Source organism: Ambystoma mexicanum, chromosome 4p (genome assembly GCF_040938575.1).
Source record: "Ambystoma mexicanum isolate Mex_15411 chromosome 4p, UKY_AmexF1_1, whole genome shotgun sequence".
Classification (NCBI taxonomy): domain Eukaryota; kingdom Metazoa; phylum Chordata; class Amphibia; order Caudata; family Ambystomatidae; genus Ambystoma; species Ambystoma mexicanum.
This window is the reverse complement of record NC_090927.1, coordinates 276846125-276865471: the sequence shown is the minus strand read 5'-3', so window position 1 is coordinate 276865471 and position 19347 is coordinate 276846125. Positions and strand designations below refer to the sequence as shown.

Here is a 19347-nt window from a genome sequence, read left to right as displayed (position 1 = left end):
GTGGCCTAGCTGACCTCTTTCCTCTCTGACCGACCCTCCCAGGTACAACTCGGGTCCTTCCTATCCTCTTTCTCCCTCTCCACCTGTGGTGTTCCCCAGTGGTCTAATCTCTCACCCTGGCTTTTCAACCAATACCTGGCAACTCTCGCCCACTGCATTGCCATTTCCTGCTCAAATTTCCAGTGCTATGCTGACAACACAACTCATTTTCAGGCTACCCTCTGCCACCTCCTCTCCTTTTCTCATCTCTGATTGCCTAACTGTCATTCAAGGTTGGTGTGCCGCCAATGATTTTTGTCTAAATGCCAACAAGACTGAGATCCTCCTTATCGGTACACCCTCAACATCCTTTCCCCTCACTCTCTGGCCGGCCTCCCTTGGCCCTCCTCCTACCCCTACCTGTGAGGCTAAGAACCTCGGGTCATCTTTGACTCCACACTTTCCTTCTCCGCCCACATCTCAGATGTCTCTAAAAAGTCAAACTTCCTACTGCACCTCCTCCAAAGTACTCTGCCTTTCCTCTCCTTCCCCCAGAAGCTCATTGTCTCCCAAGCTCTGGTTCTCTCCAGGTTGGACTATTGTAACAGCCTCTTTCCAAATCTACCTGCCTCTACTCTCCGCCCTCTACAACTAATCCAGAATAGGACTGCGAGACTTGTCCTTGGCCTCAAGCTCTGGGATCATATCTCTCCAGCTCTGAAATCCCTTCATTGGCTCCCAGTGGATGCAAGGATTAAATTCAAAACCCTCTGCATTGTCCATATGGCTTTCTGGGGCCTGGGTCCAAAATACCTTCAACTATCCCTCCGCAAATACCTCCCCTCTCAAGCTCTTTGCTCCTCTACTTCTAACTCCCTCAGGGTCAGTCGTTTTTCAAAACAAGGAGCTGGGGGTAGATTTCTTTCTTCGGCTGGAGCCTCCCTTCGGAACAGCCTCCCTGCCACTCTGAAACTTGAGGAAAACCATCTCCAGTTCCGGAAGCACCTCAAGACCCTCCTCTTTACTTCTGCCTTCACCCCCCTCACCCCTGCTGATCTGTTTTCTCTTGGCATCATGTACCTGGCCCCCTCTGTCCCCTGGGCCCAGGTACCTGCTCACCATGCCACCCTCCTGCACTGCCTCCGGGCTACCCCTTCCACTGGGGACTGTATCTGTACCCATACAGTCCCCCACACCCCCCTTCTCTTTCTTTCAGCACTTATCTGACATACCCAGTCTTCTGCCTTAAACACAGCACTTGCTGGCTGCCCTACCACTGTTTATTGCCTTTATCATCTATTTATTTATTTTTATTTATCTGTTCTCCTCTGCTTCGCACTTTCCACTTCTCCCCCTCCCATGCACTTTTCCCCTTACCCTTTTCCCTTTCCCATGCACCTGTGCGTTCTCAATGTCACTGGACCTAGTAAGATCATTGTTTTGGCTCCCCTGTTCCCCTCCCTTGTCGAACTCTGAAACACTTGTGTACGAGCGAGATATAAATAAATGATCATATCATAAATATTTTGTATGTTCTTTCAGTTCACCACATATAAAGTCTTGAGCAGCCATGCTTTCAAATTGCATGGCCGCGTCATCAATCCCCCCCATGGATGGAGTCTGACCCGATGACGAGCTAGAATCTGGGCCCCCCCACTACAGGTGGGTGTTCTGACAAAGCCAGTATAGTAATTTCCCCAGTAGCAAAAATTGGTGGCGTATTTAAAAAGGATGTTTGCAAATTCTGTCGCCATTAGCACTCGTTCAAATGCTTCTTTTCCCAATATTTGTTTATTTACTTCCTGCAGTAAGGAGGCGAAGTCATCGGTCTCTAATAATAGAGGCGAGCTTGCCAAGTCCATTTGTTTTGAAGTCCCGAGTTGAAACTCTTTATCTATGGCTTCCGCCCCTCCGCCATTCTGGGCAATGAAACAACTCCACGAAAGATTGGAGGGGACGGCGGGCAGGGGGCACTCCAAAGCACGAGTCATGCTATCTCTTCTATTAGAGTATACTAGAGGGGCTGCTAGTGTATCTTTTTTCGTGGCATTTCCCTTTTCTCTTTTACGCATTTTTGCGACGCTTAGAAAATACTGAAAACAGGCTATTTATTTTCTTGTCTCACCACGAAAATTCGGCAGTGGATCTAATACTTCTTTTCAAAAGGAGGGATATCACAAACGTCACACAAATACTTTCCGGAGCTCCCTATTATCACTTAGTTCAATTGAGTATCCTGATGAAGAAGCTCCTGTTCACCAACTTTTAATACATGTAGTGATTATTTCTCCTCACAAGATTCCAGCATGTACCTCCAGTAAGTCACTAAAGACAACAAAAACTCTCCGGATCAGGGAACAGCCAACAACACTCAGAGGCACTCGGGATGCATGAGGCTCGTACCTTTGCAGGTTCCGGTTTGCGAGGGGCGTGACCAAGATGTCACTACAAAATAAAGTGTTTTATCATTATGATAATGTCAAGTAAATAGTCCAAAATAAGTCCCAATGATCAGATAAGTCCAGCAATAGATATACGACTAGGTCTCAAGTACCCCCAGGTCAATTTCCACCGAGGAAGAAACCTGCTGGGGTTACTAGTGCCCCCCAGCGCTGTCCGCAAGCCCCGACTCCCCCAAGGACTCAGCCGCACACGTCCTTGTGGTTCGGGCTTTCAGGTAGCTCTGCACGGCCGGGAAACGCCCCGTTTATCTATACTGAACGCGGCGGCGTGCAACGTGACGCCGACGCGTGCACGCCCCGTCATCGGGCAGCGCCACACTCCTCCTTTTTCGGGAGGACAAACAAACATTAAACAACTATACTCTGCAAACCAAAACACTAAGTCTATAACACTTCACATGTCCCGTTCTGAAAACCCCTTTATTAGCATCCACCCGAGTCCCCTTAATTAACCGTTCCCATTGTCAGGATGATCAGATACCTGTCCCAAAACGTAATCGCTGAGGTGAGCAGGTTTCCTTCGCCCAGTCCTCTGGGGGTACCTCCTACTCACCTCCGACACGGGTGATCGGTCCACGGGCATTTCCCGGACCGGGGACTCTGGCATACATGGTGATTCTCCTTCGTCGTCAGGGACGACCTCCAGGTCCGGATCAGGTGGTGGATCAGTCCTGGGAGCCCGCAGCTTCTTAAAGAAACTCACGTTGCGGGTTACCTCAGACCGGCCATCCGATGCAGTCACCATGGATCCCTTGACCGCAACAACGTCCAACGTCTCCGGCTCGTACGGTAGGGAGAGCTTCCCATGGGGATGTCTATTTCGAATGAGGACCTCATCGCCCGGCTCCAGCTGCTGTGGGCGAAGTCCCCTCCGAAGGTTCTCTTGTTCAATCCTTATTTGCCGGTCAGCCTCGACCTGTTGATTGTCAATCACCCCCGGTTCTTTCTCTCCCACCTCCGGCAGTAGCCTCTGAGGGCACCGCTTGAACACCGCCTCAGCTGGGGCCACTCCTGTGGATGCATGCGGTGTGGTACGATACACCATCAAGAACTGATAGAGGGCTCTTTGGAGGGACTGTCCTTGGCCCTGGGCGATCCGAAATGTCTAATTCAAGGTTCTCATCATCCGTTCTGCCTCACCATTTGCTCTCGGCCAGAGAGGCGAGATCTTCCTGTGCACCACCCCGTAGCTCTCCATCAGTTCGGCAAACCGTTCACTCTGGAACAGCGCCCCATTGTCCGAGCACACCGTATGTGGGAAACCATGAGCCGCAAACACCTTTTCCACGGCCACCACGACATGCTTAAACGCCACTGACTCTACGAACTCCACCTCGGGGTACCTCGAGTATTCGTCAACCAGCACGAGGAAGTGGGTGCCCATCGTGGTGGAGCCAAAGTCTGCATGAACGACCTCCCACGCCTCTATGACAGGTTCCCGCTGCAGGGGTGACGCCGCCTGACACCAGACGCAGGCTGCCACGAAATCGTCCACCTTGCGCTCCAATTCCGGGAACCACACTTTCAGCCTTAAGCGGGCTTTGGTCTTGGCCGCGCCCTGGTGACCACGGTGTGCAAGGGCGATCACCTCCCCCACCTTAGACTGGGGCACCACAATTCGATCTCCCCAGAGTAGGAGGCCGGATGTTGAGAACGACAGCTCCTCCCGGACCTTCCATAACTGCTCCAGTGCAGTTCTGGCCTCCCGGGTGCGCCCCGCTAGGGCCTCCAGCACCGACTTCAAGGTTCCCTGCTGCATGGATCGCCTCAGTATCCTGAAACACTCGTCCTCTGCTGCAGCTGTCTCGAGTTCCTTTAAGGGCATGGCATTCGGGGTGGCCGCCTCCACCACCACCGGGACATGCTCTTCGGACTCCTCCGCACAGGTGTCATAGTCCTCCGCTCCAGGCGCCCCCGGGTGTCTAGAGAGATAGTCTGCTGCATTGTTCGCCCCCGGCCGATACACCAGGGTGACTCCATATTCCAAAAGGGCGAGCATCCATCTCTCAATTCGTGCTGGCGGCTTTGGAGGATGAACCCGCCAGAATGGGAATCAACGGTTTATGATCCGTCATCACCGTCACCGGGCGTCCAAGAACGTAGAGCCGGAAGTACCTGCAGCCCCAGAGTACGGCTAGTGCCTCGCGCTCAATCTGCGAGTATCGCTGCTCCACCTCCGAAAGCTCCTTGCTGGCGTATGCCACCAGGCGGACACCCCCATCATGGTCGATCTGTGTCAGCACGACACCCAAACCAAACAGACTGGCGTCGACGATGATCCCCGATGGCAACGCAGGATCAAAGAAGGCCATGGTGTCCTCAGCTGCCAGGGTGCCCGTGATGTCGTCAAAGGCCGATTGTTCAAGCGGGCCCAGTTCCAGATGGTGTCTTTTCTTGTCAGCGCCCTGAGCGGTTCCGACCTGGAGGCAAGGTTCTGGATGAATCGTCCACAGTAGGTAACCATGACCAGGAAACTCCTCACATCCGACACGAATTCTGGAGGCTGCGCCTTTCTGATATCCTGGACCTTCTTAGGATCAGGTGACAACCCCCCACCCTCCTTAAACACGAAGCCAAAGAATTCTATTGATGGTCGCAGAAATTCACACTTCTTCTTGTGGAGGGTGAGGCCTAGGGACTGCAGTCTCTCAAACGTCTTTGCCAGGCGTCTCAAATGGTCTACCTCCATTCTTGCAACATCAAGATGTCATCGCTGATATCCAGGACGCCCTCCAGATCTGCTAGGGCGCCCCTGATAATGTTTTGAAACACCTCTGCCGCCGAGGCCACCCCGAAGCTCAGTCTTTTGTAACGGTACAGACCTCGGTGGGTGGTAAAGGTAGTAATGTACCTCGACTCAGGGTGTAGGACGACCTGGTGATAGCCTGCTCGGAGGTCCAACTTTGAAAAGAAGCGAGCGCCTTGTACCTCGGCAATGATGTAATCTATCGTCGGGGTGAGGTGTCTTTCTCTTTTGATTGCTTTGTTCGGCAACCTCATGTCCACACAGATCCGGATGGCATCAGGTTGTTTGGGTTTTCGTGCCACCACGATTGGTGATACCCAGGGAGTTGGACCCTCCGCCTTCTCTATGATGTCGAGATTGACCAAGTTGTCCAGCTCCTTGTCGACATGTTCACAGAGGTGAAACGGTACCCTGCGATGTTTCAGGGCGATGGGCTGCACGGATTCGTCAATGTGCAGCCTCACCGGATCGCCAGCCAGCTGTACAATCCCTTTGAATAGTGCGGCATATTTCTCCAGCAAGTCATTGATGTCCTCTAGATAGACGGAGTATGCAAGGCTGACAATGCCAAGGGCCTCCGCCGCTGCACAACTCAGCAAGGTTTTGTTGCTCACTGGTGTCACATAGAACCGTGCAGTGATTTGGGATCCATCGTGCTCCACCTTCGCCACGAAGATGCCGTCTAATGGGATGGAGTCAACGCCGCCAAACACGAAGATGCGGGCCTTGGGTGCCACCAATTTGGGAGGCCGGTCCATGGCGTCAGTGTCCACGAGCCATCACGTTGACAGACAACCCCCGTGTCTACCAGGACCGGAACTGGAGAGTGGTTTACCTCCACCACACATCTTGGCTGTCTCCGGTTCTTTCCTTTCAGGACCTCCACACTTGAGACAAAAAAGATGTTCTCTTCCTCATCTTCGTCAGCCTCCTCTGCCTGAACATCCTCTTCGCCCTGGTCTACTTGAGCGACGTTGGGCGGTCGACCCTGGCGATTGAAGATGGGCCGGGCGGGGCCTCGCGGCACCAGCACAGGCATCGCCGCCTTGCACACTCTCGAGAAATGGTCTGGTAGCCCACACCGTCCACAAGTCTTTCCGGCCGCAGGGCATTCCGTTGGGTGGGGCAGGTCATAGCCACACTTCTGGCAAGACTCACCCGCCCTCCCAGCTCTGTCTCGGGGGCCACCGCCATGTCTTCTGGTGCCCCTGCCACTGCGTCACATCGCACACACCTCCTCGGTTTTGATGGAGCGCGACCCAGCCTCCATTCTCGCTGCCCTCGCCTCGGACACCTCATGGCACCTACCCAGTTCATGGATGCGTGGGAGTGTGATTCCAGGCTCCCTTAGCACTTGTCGCCTGATCTTTCCTGAAGAACACGCCTGTATGAGCATGGTACTCATATCTTCAGCATCACCTCACGCACAGGCCAACGACAGGTGCCTCAGGCGTCCATAAAAAGTGTCCAGAGTCTCGTACTCCTTCAGATAGCATCACAAAGCGCTCATAGTCCGCGTTGGCTAGAGGTAGAAAATGCGCTTGAAGGGCGCCCTTCTCCTGACCATAGGTCCCATCCCCCGGCGGAAGAGACTCAAACATTTCCTGAACTGAGGGCCCTACTGAGTATAACATGGTCGCCAGTCTAGAGTCATCATCAGTGACTTGTGCGGCTCGAAAGTACATGTCCAGGCAGTCGACCCACCTCTTCCATCTGGGCCCCAAGCTGGAAGGTGGGCCCGACACATCAAACTCCGGAATGGGCTGCAGGGCCGCCTGTGCACGAGGTTGGGCCATGGCTGGAGGGATTTGCTGGAGAACGGGTACCACCGCTGGCTGCACAGGAGGTAGTGGACCTACTGGCTGCACAGGCGGTAGCGGACCTGGAGGACCTGCCTGCCCACCCAGAGGCTGCTGCACCTGCACCTGCACCTGCAGTCCTGCTGCTGCACCGTCTTGATCCTCAGTGTCACTCATGAGCTCGAGCGCACAGGCACCCCCAGTGTGGGAGATGGGGGCCGCAACTCTGACTCAAAACACCACCAGGGAGGACGAACAGTCACTGCCACACACCTCTGATGATGAAGAGGATGGAGATGGTTCCAACCTGATGAAACACATTAAACTCACTGCAACACACCTCTGTGATGATGAGGAAGGCTCCAGCCCTCGACTGTTCCAAAAATTGAGGCAAGAAGAACAATGGGCTATGCAGGCCCAGCCATGTCAGCCCTCCTCCTTGCTTGCACTCGACGTAGGAGACCCAAGAAAATGAAGGTGTGTGTGTGTGTGTGTGTGTGTGTGTGTGTGTGTGTGTGTGTGTGTGTGTGTGTGTGTGTGTGTGTGTGTGTGTGTGTGTGTGTGTGTGTGTGTGTGTGTGTGTGTGTGTGTGTGTGTGTGTGTGTGTGTGTGTGTGTGTGTGTGTGTGTGTGTGTGTGTGTGTGTGTGTGTGTGTGTGTGTGTGTGTGTGTGTGTGTGTGTGTGTGTGTGTGTGTGTGTGTGTGTGTGTGTGTGTGTGTGTGTGTGTGTGTGTGTGTGTGTGTGTGTGTGTGTGTGTGTGTGTGTGTGTGTGTATGTATATATATATATATATATAGCTGCCTGCTATCATAAGTTCCAAAAATTAGGTCTGGATTCCCTTCAGAGGCCAAACCGGAGTCTCGTGAAGTTCCACAGCCTGGAAGACAAAATGGCCGCCAGCGGCGTGGGTGACGCACTACCCGCGGCCTGAAACGAAGTCGTGATCCGACCTCGTTTCGGTGAACAAAAATGATCACCGCCGGGCCCGGGCATCGTCTCCCCCACTCGTCGCCACTGTTGGGGGTTACTGGAACCCCCCCCAGCGCTGTCTGCAAGCCCTGACTCCCCCAAGGACTCAACCGCACACGTCCTTGTGGTTCGGGCTGCCCGGTCGCTCTGGGTGGCCGGGAAACGCCCCGTTTATTTATACTGCACGCGGCGGCGTGCAACGTCACGCCGCTGCGTGTGCGCCCCCTCATCGAGAAGCGCCACAAAACCCAACGGTACAGGCGCCAACACCCCCAACAGCACTCTGAGGCACTAGAAATGTGCGCGGCCCGTGCCTTAAATGCACACGCCAGGTCAATTTCCACCAAGGATGAATCACAACAGGACAGACACCAACACAGCCAACAGCACTCTGAGGCACTCGGGATGCGCGCATATTTAAACTTGGCCTTTTCTAGTGACAAAATCGTCTGACTTAGCATTGAAAAACGTAGTCACATTTGAACCTGTTGTACTCTACTGCCAAGTAGAAACCAATGTTATCATGAATTTAAAACAGTAAAGCAAACGCGTCTCCCTCTCTACTCTTGTGTATGCGTTGCTTGCCTTTTTGTGTGTCTGTGTGTGTGTGTGTGTGTTTGTTTTTTTTCACTAATCTCTTGTGTTTGCACGGTTCCTCTACATGAAAGTGAAAGCATTGTTCTAGAGGTGTTGCTAGGTCTTGAAACGCTAATGTCGGGACTGTCTGTGCAAGCTAGCCTTTTGGTTGTAGCTCCTGAGCTTCTATCTAGTGCTACGACCAAAAGACCCAGGGCTATAGCCCTACACCCCCTCTCACCCCACCGCCCTAGCGACACCTCTGCATTGTTCCATGTTTTAGCTTTCACTTTGGCACGTTATATTGGATTTTGGGAATGCAGGGACGTGCTTTCCGTTTCCCTGTCAGCATTTCAGTCCAAAAGATTGGAAGGTAGACTGTATTTCGAGCATTCTGATTGGCAGAGAGGTACTCAATAATTCCCTACCTGTGCTATTTGCATAACCCTCTAAAAAATCAATAAAACACAACTGGGAAAATACTGCAAAGCAGCAGGTGCATTAAATGTAGTGGAGTATTTTGTAGTGGAGTATTGTGTAGTGGAATATTTGTTTTATTAACGTAAAGGTATGAGATCTACTTGATTATGTCATAATTATTTGTGCCTCAGCTTTGCTCCCATGGGGATATGTAACCAACCTACCCAAAAAGGTTCTTTGGCTTAGTATCAATGGGAGAATTGTACGTTTCCATTGCAGATTTGGGAAGCAGAGCCCCAAACAATGTCTGAGGTTGTTCCGTGCAAAAGTATTCACTACTTATGGAAGTGCGGGGGTATCCAGTGTGCATCAAGTTAGACAAAACAAAGGACCGAGAAACAAACTTGTAATTTCTCGCAGCACACATAGGTATGCATTTAGACTGGAGACTACAGTACAGTCGAGATTATAGTTCTTAGCTCCTGTATTATTGGGACGCAAGAAAATCACAAAGCAGAAAATTAAAATACAAGAAATACATTTGGTGACCTAAGAACAAAGACCCAGACATTGAAGTCTTGGCACGAACCTATAGTTAATTTTCTCATTGCGGTGTGTTGCCTTGACAACCTTTGTAGTATTTACTTCTATTGCCAGGTGAAAGGAATCCTTGAAAGATAGGTCACCTTAAAAAACTAAATTAGACGCTGGAAAAGACTGGCTCATTGGTCCTCAATTAAATGACTGTCCTTTCCCAATTGTCTTGAAAAGTAGTCTATCCTTGTTAACACAGGACGCATATCGCCTTATTGCATACCAAAAAATTGTATTTCAGTGATCCTGCAATGATTAAAGACGTACAGGTGGTGTCACGTGACTACAGAATGCCAGAGGCAAATATATTAGATTGAAAGTGTTTTATTTAAATGTTAAATACTTGGGTGGGTGAGGCTAGAATGGTTGTAAATTAAGGAGGTCCCTATGGCTCTCTCAACCTTTCTATGGGGTCCTCCCCATGCTAGGCAAGGTGTCCCTAACCACCAGAATGTTCCAATGTATTCTACAGCACAATAACCCCTACTGTTTAAGTATTTTCTTATCTGAGCAGGAAGCCATGGTCTTTTCTGTCTAATTTCCTCAGTGATCCTTTCTCTTGAGACAGCAGACTGATGTCATCAGGATTTCTTCCTGTCTCTCCCACTCACTCTTTGTTTCTCCCTCTATATCGATTTGGCACCCCTCCCTTCGAGATCTTCCTCTTCTCCTCCTCTGTCTCTAGTTCCACTCCTCCCCTCTCCCTATCTCTGCTCCTCTCTTCCCACTACTCTCCATCTCTTCTCCACTCTCCCTATCTGTACTCTCAATCTCGTATCTATGTCTCTGTGTCCTGATCTTATCACACCCTCTCTCCACGCATCTCTTCAAACTCCCTACTTCATTCTGCCATCACTACTCCACCTAACACCTCACACTCTCTACACCCTCCTACCATACACTCTGTCACTTCCATTCACTCTTTCTAATGTTCCCCTATCTTTCACACAGCCCCTCACTACACTACACACAATGGGTAGCACCCTCTTCCACACACTTTACCTGCACTCTCACAAAACGCCACCAGTCTTCTCAACAGTCCACTCCACTGTCCGCCCAATCTCTTGATCCACCTGATCTCACACGACCACCTTTCAATCGCATGTGTGCTGGCTGGGCTTTTATAGCTTAGCCTACCCCCTTCCAACACTCGCCCAGCTCCCCTTGGCCCATCTCTGGCTAAAAGTATTTAAGAAGGGATTTAATCCTCCCCCTCCCCCCCCTTCCAATCCCCATTTGCAGGGTAACGCCTATGTGTTCAAGCTTCTCGATGTCCTTGTGCCTTTCTCCATGCGCTGATGAGTTTCATTTCCAATTGGGTTTGGGAAGTATTGATGTGGTGTTTTCTATTGCCCCACATTTCCCCTTGACACCATCTGGGGTTGTTAGGTTGGGTGTTGGTTGTCTCATTTCTGTTTGGCAGGAAACATCCCACTCCATTCCATTCCTGTTATCGATTTCTATTCCCCTGGTTCCAGTCCGGGTTTCCTTGGTTGCACTAAGGTGCATTTGGGAGCTGCAGCTTTAAAAAGACAAAAGCGAACCTTGGCCAGAAGAGAAGCTGACCACCATTGTGGAAGGGGCAGTGGCAGCGGCAGTCATGCAAAGCACACTCTGGGGAGGGTGGATCCGGTGGTGATACTGGGGATCCCAACTCCCTCACCTCACTTCTGGGAGGAGTCTCAGAGTCCCCTTGACAACAATGGGAAAGCCAATAAATGTGCAAGGGGAGCTGAGCCAGAAGTCGTGATTGGACTTTTGAGGCCAACCACAAGCTGAGCCATTGGGGGCGGCATGTCAACTAGGCAGCCTAATAGTTTGTAAATAATAATGTCATAAAAAAACATTCTCTCATCTGTTTAATATACTATAAAAAGCAAAACTGTATAGCAAGTCTCCCAAGACTTAATGACTCGCCTCACTACCATAAACCATTTCCACTGAAAAAGGCATTCAAGCCCACTTGTACGGGCTCTTCTTAGTTCCCCTTCCTCCATGCAAGAAAAGGACTATGGTCCCATGAGCTGGTGGGCGAATGACTAGTCAGGAGGGGTCTTTTTGGCCACTTGTGGATACTCAACTTGCAATGCATTTAAGCGATTGCCACAGGACAAAAACTTTCTTGTGCAAATGCGGCAGAACCGCCCATGATTCTGGAAAAACAGCGAATAAGAATTACCAGTACAAGAGTCACTATGGTGAGTCATTTATTCTTCATTTCCAAAGGATTGGCTGTTTTAAATGACCATGCAATACAAGGTCTACTTTAAGGTTCGAACTAATGATTAATTTCCTGCCACGTTCGATTATCTAAGCAAACAAAATGATTTTTTTCACAGGGATGAATCTGCTTCAGCAACCTATTACTTCCAGGAGAAACCGCCTTCTAAATCCTCTGAACAGACACCAGAAACCTATGAAGAAGTGTGGATGTACTATAGGACATTAAAAGCAGGTGAACAGGAATTTCCTCTACGCTATCAACAGGTACTCATAGTGAAACAAAGGTGTTACACAGTGCATTCAGTTCCTCATGCATTATCCGGTTCTACTTGCCTTTTTGCACTGCTTCTTACTGTACAAAGGGTGCACCCATGCGCCTGACCTGTGCTGGTTTCATTCAGGCTTTTTTTTGCACCTCCACGTTGACAGTACCCATAAAACCGGTTTATCATCCTAACAGTACAAATATTAATTTGCTGACGTCTTGGGAGTTTGTCTTCTTAAAGGTTCATCAAGAATTTCAAGAACTCGCGTTAAATACAGACGTACAGCTATTGATTTAAAAATTACCTAGAGGGTGTCTGTCCTGAAACATCCTTAACTGAAGTGATGCACGCTGGACCACGCATCCTACCACTTACATTGCATTTAACAAGATTCTTCCCCTGGAAATTGGTGGCCGAGGGGGGTGAGGGTATGTGGATGTGTTGGCATTCTGTGGAAAAGAATACACGTAATTACAGAGGCATTCTAAGGCCAGTGGATGGGCTTGTGTGGGTTAGAGAGGCATTTGGGGTTGCTGGGATTGCTTTCCTATTAGGGATCCAGTTCAGATTTTGTCTTGGTGCTATTTTATCCCCGTTTCCAAAACCTTATTAATCAACCTCTGGAAGAAATGAACCGAGAGTGGAGACGGAAAGGCTTGCATGTGGCATGTGCAGTGTCATTGGCTTAATGCTACCTCGCCCGCTTAAAGTGATAGAGGCCTCATCCCATTTCTTTTGATGGTCCAACTCTATATCTGTCTTTTTATATTTACTCCGTTTTCTCTCCCATGCCCACCTACGCAGAACTAATATGCCTACACCTATGTTTGGAGATATTCTCTTGCTGCACACGTATGCCCCTGTGGTCAGATTACATTAGTTAGCAACTGTACAGCAGCAAAGTTTGTCATCAACCAGCAGTGCACGTTTACTGTAACCTCTAAGATTGGGGATGGAATAGATGGGCTGTGGATGCCCGGTTTAATGGAACAAAATTTTACCATGGCATTGAGAGGGTGCAGGCGTTCTGGTTTCTTTGATATCAAGTTTCTGGAGGGGGGTTACGGAAAAGAAGTAAAAGCCAAGGCAATAAGAAGTGGGCGACACTGAAGTAAGTGCAAGGAGGGTGTTTTTTTAATTTAGTTTTTTAAAACTTTTATTTTTCAACTTTCACAGATTCATCATCATGGTATTCTTTTACATTATACACATTATTATCAATTGCTGTTACATTTCTGAGGTAATATATATATATATATATATAAAATCACATTGTATCCGAGTCTGTTTCTTCCATGCCTTTATCAGAGAGGTATTGTTTGTATCTGCCCCATATATCTCTGAGGCGACTGAGTAGGTAATAGTTTGGCATACATTTGCTCACAATCATTTGTCCATAGCATGTCTTTTTCCCAGTCATTCTTAGTGGGAGGTTCCTTGCTCTTCCACTTCATCAGAATTACTTGTTAGCTAGGATTCATTTTCTCCACTGCCCCCAGTCGGCACACTGTTTGGGTCCTCTCAATGGGTTGATCTGACATAACATCTAGTGTGTCGCACACATCTGGCCAGTATGCTGCTAGACGGGTACATGCCCATATCATGTGAAGTGTATCTGCGTCTTCACTTCCGCATTTTACCGTCCATCGAAAGGAATATGCGCTTCAATTTAGCCGGTGTATAATGCGTTCTGTGTATTATTTTGTAATGTATTAGCCAGTATCGTGAATTACAAGAAATGCTTTTCTTCAGCCTGAAAATCTGTGTCCATTGGTTATCAGTGATACTATGCCCTAGGTTCTGCTCCCACCTTGCCTTGGCTCTCTGGGGTGGTGATTCTCGGGTCGTTATCACAATTTTATATAACGTAGAAGCTGATGTTTTGGCCAACCACGCTGTAAATATGTATCCCAGATCTGCTGCAAGCTCCGCTGGGAATGCATCCCACACCTCTGCCATGGCCGATTTTAAACGCAAATAGTACAACTTTTGCAGTGGAGTGTCTCCGACTATGCCCTTAGCATCCTCCCAGGTGATGAATTGCTTATCCAGGAAGAGATCCCCAAAACGGTTAATTCCTCGACCTCCCCAGTGTGTAGCCATTTTTGTGTCTTGTGAAGGTGGAATGTAAGGCGCTTCCCACAATGGCATATTTGGGTTATACAAAACTTCTTGTCTAGGTTTCCCTGCTAACCTGGCCCAGGCCGTGCACGTTACCAGTGTTGGATCAGTAGTGTTGTTGTGTCTGGGATGCGCTGCTGCTGCTTTGTGCAGGAGTTTCACCGGGTTTCTTTCGTGCATTGTAGTGATTGTGGGGTGTGACTGTAGGTAGATGGCTGCCCATTGTGTTGCATAGTGTGCCTGTGCCGCCAAGTAATACAATTCGAAATTGGGTGCAGCCAACCCATTTATGCATATTGTTCGGTGAGTTTCCGCCAGCCTACTCTGGATTGGCTATTCCACACAAATATTGCGCATGCACCCTGATTCCTCGAGAAAAAGTCCCTGTCCGGCCACACGGACACAGTACTAAATAGATAAAAAAGTTTCAGTAAAATTATCATTTTAACCAATGCAAGCCTACCCAAAATGGAGATTGGCAGGGATCGCCACCATTCTAGTCTAGTGCAGAGTGTTCCTGCGAGTATCTCGTAGTTTAACATGTGGGTGAGTTGTGCTGTTCTTGCAACCTGTATCCCCAGGTATTTCACCTGGATAGGGCTCCACAATAGTCCATGGAGTTCGGCGGGTTTTGAGGTAGCTTCTGTGAGGGGAAATATCTTGGATTTAGCTGAGTTTAATTTAAGGCCAGAGAACTCCCCGAATTGTTTAACAGCGCGTAGTGTTTTCCCCAGGTTACAATCGGTGTTTCTCAAGTATAACATTTCATCAGCGCATAGCATGATCATCTCTGTCTTGTCAACCGGTGGGATCCCGAATTTGCTGTTTCTCGCTCTTAGTAGGTCAGCCAGCGGTTCTATTACCAAAGCAAACAAGAGGGGCGATAGCGGACAGCCCTGACGAGTGCCGCCCATCAGATTTAATATAGCCGATAGGGTCCCATTGACGAACACTCTGGCGTATGGCTGTGTGTACAGTATTCTGACCCACTTTATAAAATTGGGTCCAAACCCATAGTTGTTTAAGACCCTGAATAAGGACGGCCAGTAGATGGTATCAAAGGCCTTCTGCATATCCCCTGGCATGTCCTTTGGGATTGAAGCTAATATATCGAAGCATCAACTATTGTTTGTCGCTGTGGAGCTGCCCGGTATGAAGCCCGCCTGGTCCTCATGGACCATGTGTGGCATCAGGGGGGTTAGGCGTGTAGCCAGGATCTTTGCGAAAATGTTCGCGTCAATGTTTATTAACGAGAGCTGTCTGTACGAACCGCAATCCTCAGGAGCTTTCGCAAGCTTGAGCAACAGCGTTATAACTGCTTTCCGGGTGGTCTCGGGTAGCACGCCTGTATCCAGGGCTTCGGTCCAGACAGCATGCAGCCTGGGTACCAGGGTTCCGGCAAATTCTTTATAAAACTCGGCCCGAGGCCATCAGAACCCAGTGCTTTACCGTTGGGCAGTGCTTTGACAGCTTCTGCTATCTCAGCTAGCGTGATTGGAGTTTCTAACGCGTCTTTCGCCTCGGCGGATAGAAGCGTTGTGGGTATGTTTGCTAGATAGCTATCTATTTCCTCCTCCGTGGCCTTGCTTTGGGGTGAGTATAGTTGGAATTAGAAATCATAAAAGACTCGCTCTATTTCTCCCTGGCCTGTCCCCACCCTCCCGTCTGGTCGTATTGTACAGGGGATAACAGTGCTAGCCCGTTCCCCTCTCACCATTTTTGCTAGGAGCCTGCCTGGTCGTTCCTGTTCGCCATATCGCCTAGCAGCGGCAAGTCTGTCGAAGTAGCGGATCTCTCGATCCGCTGCCACTCTATACTACTCCATTTGGGTCTGGATTTGTAATTTAGTTTGTGGACTGGGGTCTAAAGTATACTGGTCTGTAGTTTAGCAATTCCCACTACCGTGTCTTTAATTCTCTGCGAATATCCTAGAGTACCCCGAATTCCGTAGACATGGCTACGCCCCTTACATACACTTTAAATGCCTGCCATAGTGTCGCCTGGGTTCTCACTGTGCCCTCGTTATGTTCGAAGTATTCATTGATGTGTTGTGTCAAACTGCCTCTATAAACATGATCTGACATAGCTGTTGCCTTGAACCTCCATGGGGGTCTTTGTGGTGTGACTTTAGGGATATGCATTGTTGCCAGAATTGGGGAGTGATCTGATAATGTTCTGGGGTGTATTGTGACCTCGGTTACCCAGTTCAGGGCCCTCTGAGACAACAGCCAAATATCACTCCTCGAGTGCATGTCATGCACCGACAAGTAAAATGTGTAGGCGCGCTGTGTGCCTTTCAGAGAGCGCCATACATCCCAGAGTCCCAGGTCTGTTATGTGAGTATGTATCATGTTTGCCAAAGAGAGCATGGAGTCTGTGGAAGCCAAGTGTTTTGACTACCTTGGCCACAGTGATATTGTTGTTGTCAGTTGTGAACCAGGCATAGTTAGGGTCTAATTGTTTTGATGTTGGATGGTGTACCTAGAATGAGGAGTTCTGTTTTGTCATCATTCAGGCATAGACCGTGAGAGGCCATCCATGCCTGGATGATGAGGTAAACTCTGTTTACAAAGGCCAAATCCTTGTCATAATCTCCTGTCAGTGGGATGAGGATCTGTGTATCATCAGCATAATTAGTGTAGGTGATACCTAGACCATCTAGATCATTGAAAAGGGGCTTTGTAAAGATGTTGTACAGAGTAGGAGAAACGCAGGAGCCTTGGGGCGCACTGCATGAAATCAGTGTAGGATCTGCCTCTGCTAGGGGTGAGAAGACTCGCATTGTCCTGTTATCAAGGAAGGACTGGATCCAGGCGACTGCTTCCTGGGAGAAGCAGACTGCGGAGACCAGACGGTTGTAGAGTATTGAGTGGTCAACCAAGTCTATCGCGGCTGATAGGTCAAGGAGTAGTAGGAGTGCTGTGCTGCCTTTATCTCTTAGTGTATCTATATATCTATAGTGTATCTATTTGTGCCCTGAGGTCTAAGAGTGCAGTCTCAGTACCATGCTGAGGTCTGAATCCAGACTGACAAACTCCTAGGAGGTGATTTTGTTCCAGGTGGTGCTGAATTTGTAGGTATGCTACTTTATCCAGGATTTTAAGGAGGAATGGCACTGTGGTTATGGGGCGGTAGTTGGTTGGGATAGCAGGGTCAAGGGTTTGTTTTTTTAAGGAGGGGGAGGACCCAGGAGTGTTTCAGGTTGCTGGGTATGGTGCTTGAGGTGAATGAGGTGTTTATAAGTTTGGTAATAAAAGGGGAGAGTTTGCGGGCAGCGTCTTTTATAATTTGGGATGGACATGTGTCACCGTGGCAGTTAGACAGTTTGATGGGGAGGATAACTCTCAACTTCTTTGGTAGATACTTTGCGAAAGTGGAAGCTGGGGGTACGTGGTATAGGTGGAGTAGAAGTGGATTGCATTGAAGATGGGAAGTTGGTGTCAGTCTTGGTAGTAGTCACATAGCTATCAGTCTTGGAGGTAGTAATGGTATCTTTTTTATTATTGATTTTCACCTGGAGCATTGTTATCTTGTTGGCCAAGGCATTCTGTATACTCGTGCTCCAGTTTTTACCCTTCAGATAGGAGTCAGGAGCTTGAATAGGGGATTCTACTTCTTTTAGGATGGCGAATAATTCTTTGGTATTGGATTTAGCTTGGGAAATGTGGGTGTTGTATGAAGTTTGCTTGGCTAGGATAATTTCCTTTTTGTATAGGGTGGAGAGTTTGATCAAATTATTTTTGTTGAGGTCTGAGGGGTCTAATCTCCAGATTTTTTCACTTGGGCGTTTTTCTTGTCTAATGGCTTTTAGATGAGGTGTAAAGCAGATGTTTAGGTGTTGGCGAGGTTTGCTCTTTCTGACCTTCAGCGGTGCAATGGTGTTTAGTGATGCAAGCATCACTTCATTGTACACTTGTGCCATGGTAGCTGGGTCAGTTAGGTCTGAGATAGTTTAGAGTAGGGAGGATGAGGGGGATAAGATTTTTTGGAGTAAAATCTCTTTTGTTTCTAGTAGGCGTGGCGGGGTACGGCTTCTAAGGTGAAGGAAATCAGGTAGTGGTCCGACCAGGGCTGTGGCTTTATGGAAGTAATAGATGTTTGGCAGTGGTATTCGGCAATCCAGTCTAGGGTTTTTCCTTTAGAATGCGTGGGTTCTGTGATCTTTTGGGTGAACCCTAGTTCCTCGACGGAGTTGTCTTTAACTCCTTTCAAGAAGCACAGACGCTCACAGCCTTATTTGGCTTCCACTTGAGGGATATATTTCCCAGGATTATCTGTTTTCCCCTTATGTCTCTTTTGTAGTTTCTTCAATGTTATTATCTTGATGAGGGAGTTGTCACCCGGAGCACTTTGTTTTCCAGTGGTGTTTGCTGAACCACTGTGTTGAGGGAGATGCCTCCCAATCGACTGTTTTACTAGTGGTATTTGGTGAACCATTGGATGAGGGCGATGACTCCTGATGCTCTCTGCTTCGGCAGTGGTATTGGGTGGATCACTGCAGCGAGGGAGGCAACTCCCGATCCACTCTGCTTGGCAGTGTTATTGGGTGGACCCCTGCAATGAGTGAGATGACTTCCAATGCACTCTGTTTTCGTTGGACCTCTTCCCGGACCACACCTGTCCTTCCCGCCATTCCCGTTACCTGCAATATCTTGGGGACATGGCTCTGGTTCTTCAAGGGGTTGCTGAGGGCCTTTCTTCCTCCTTCTTGCTTCCTGCACTGCTCTGTGGCAGGCAGGTGGTCTCAGCATCGTTTCCGGACTGGACAGTCCACCTTTCTGTGGTAACGTCACCACCAAGTGAGTCGGCTCCCTACTGGCTCCCAGGACGATCCAGCAACATCATGTTCCTCTTGTTCTCCTCCTCCTGGATAGGTGGTTCTGCTTCACCTTCAGCGTTCCAAGTTTGAACTTCCTGGGCTTCGTTCGCATAGTGCTGGCTTCCGCAATGAGATTTCTTCTTCTTCCTACTTTTTTGCTCTTATTCCTTGTTCTCCTTTTATCTTGCTCTGTTGGGTCCTCCCCCCGCGGAACACTGCAATGTTTCCTCTAGTTCCATGGAGCAATCGTCCTATTTCCTTCTTGTCACAGTACTTCTTTGATTCCTTCCATTATCAATCTTTATGCTTTCTGAGTTCTTTGTCTCGGTACTATTGCAAGTCAGGATCTCTGAAACCTTGCAGTAGCACATAG

The 19347-nt window shown here is 49.0% G+C and overlaps 1 protein-coding gene across 7 annotated transcripts in view; it reads left to right on the top strand.

The window, feature by feature from the left end:
• PLA2G7 (phospholipase A2 group VII) overlaps positions 1 to 19347 on the top strand; it is a 314769-nt gene that overhangs the window by 159970 nt on the left and 135452 nt on the right. For all 7 annotated transcript variants that reach the window (XM_069605817.1, XM_069605818.1, XM_069605815.1 and 4 more), the window contains exon 6: positions 11885 to 12032. In XM_069605817.1, coding sequence (XP_069461918.1) covers positions 11885 to 12032 — 148 coding nt within the window. The remainder of the gene's footprint in view (positions 1 to 11884; positions 12033 to 19347) is intronic.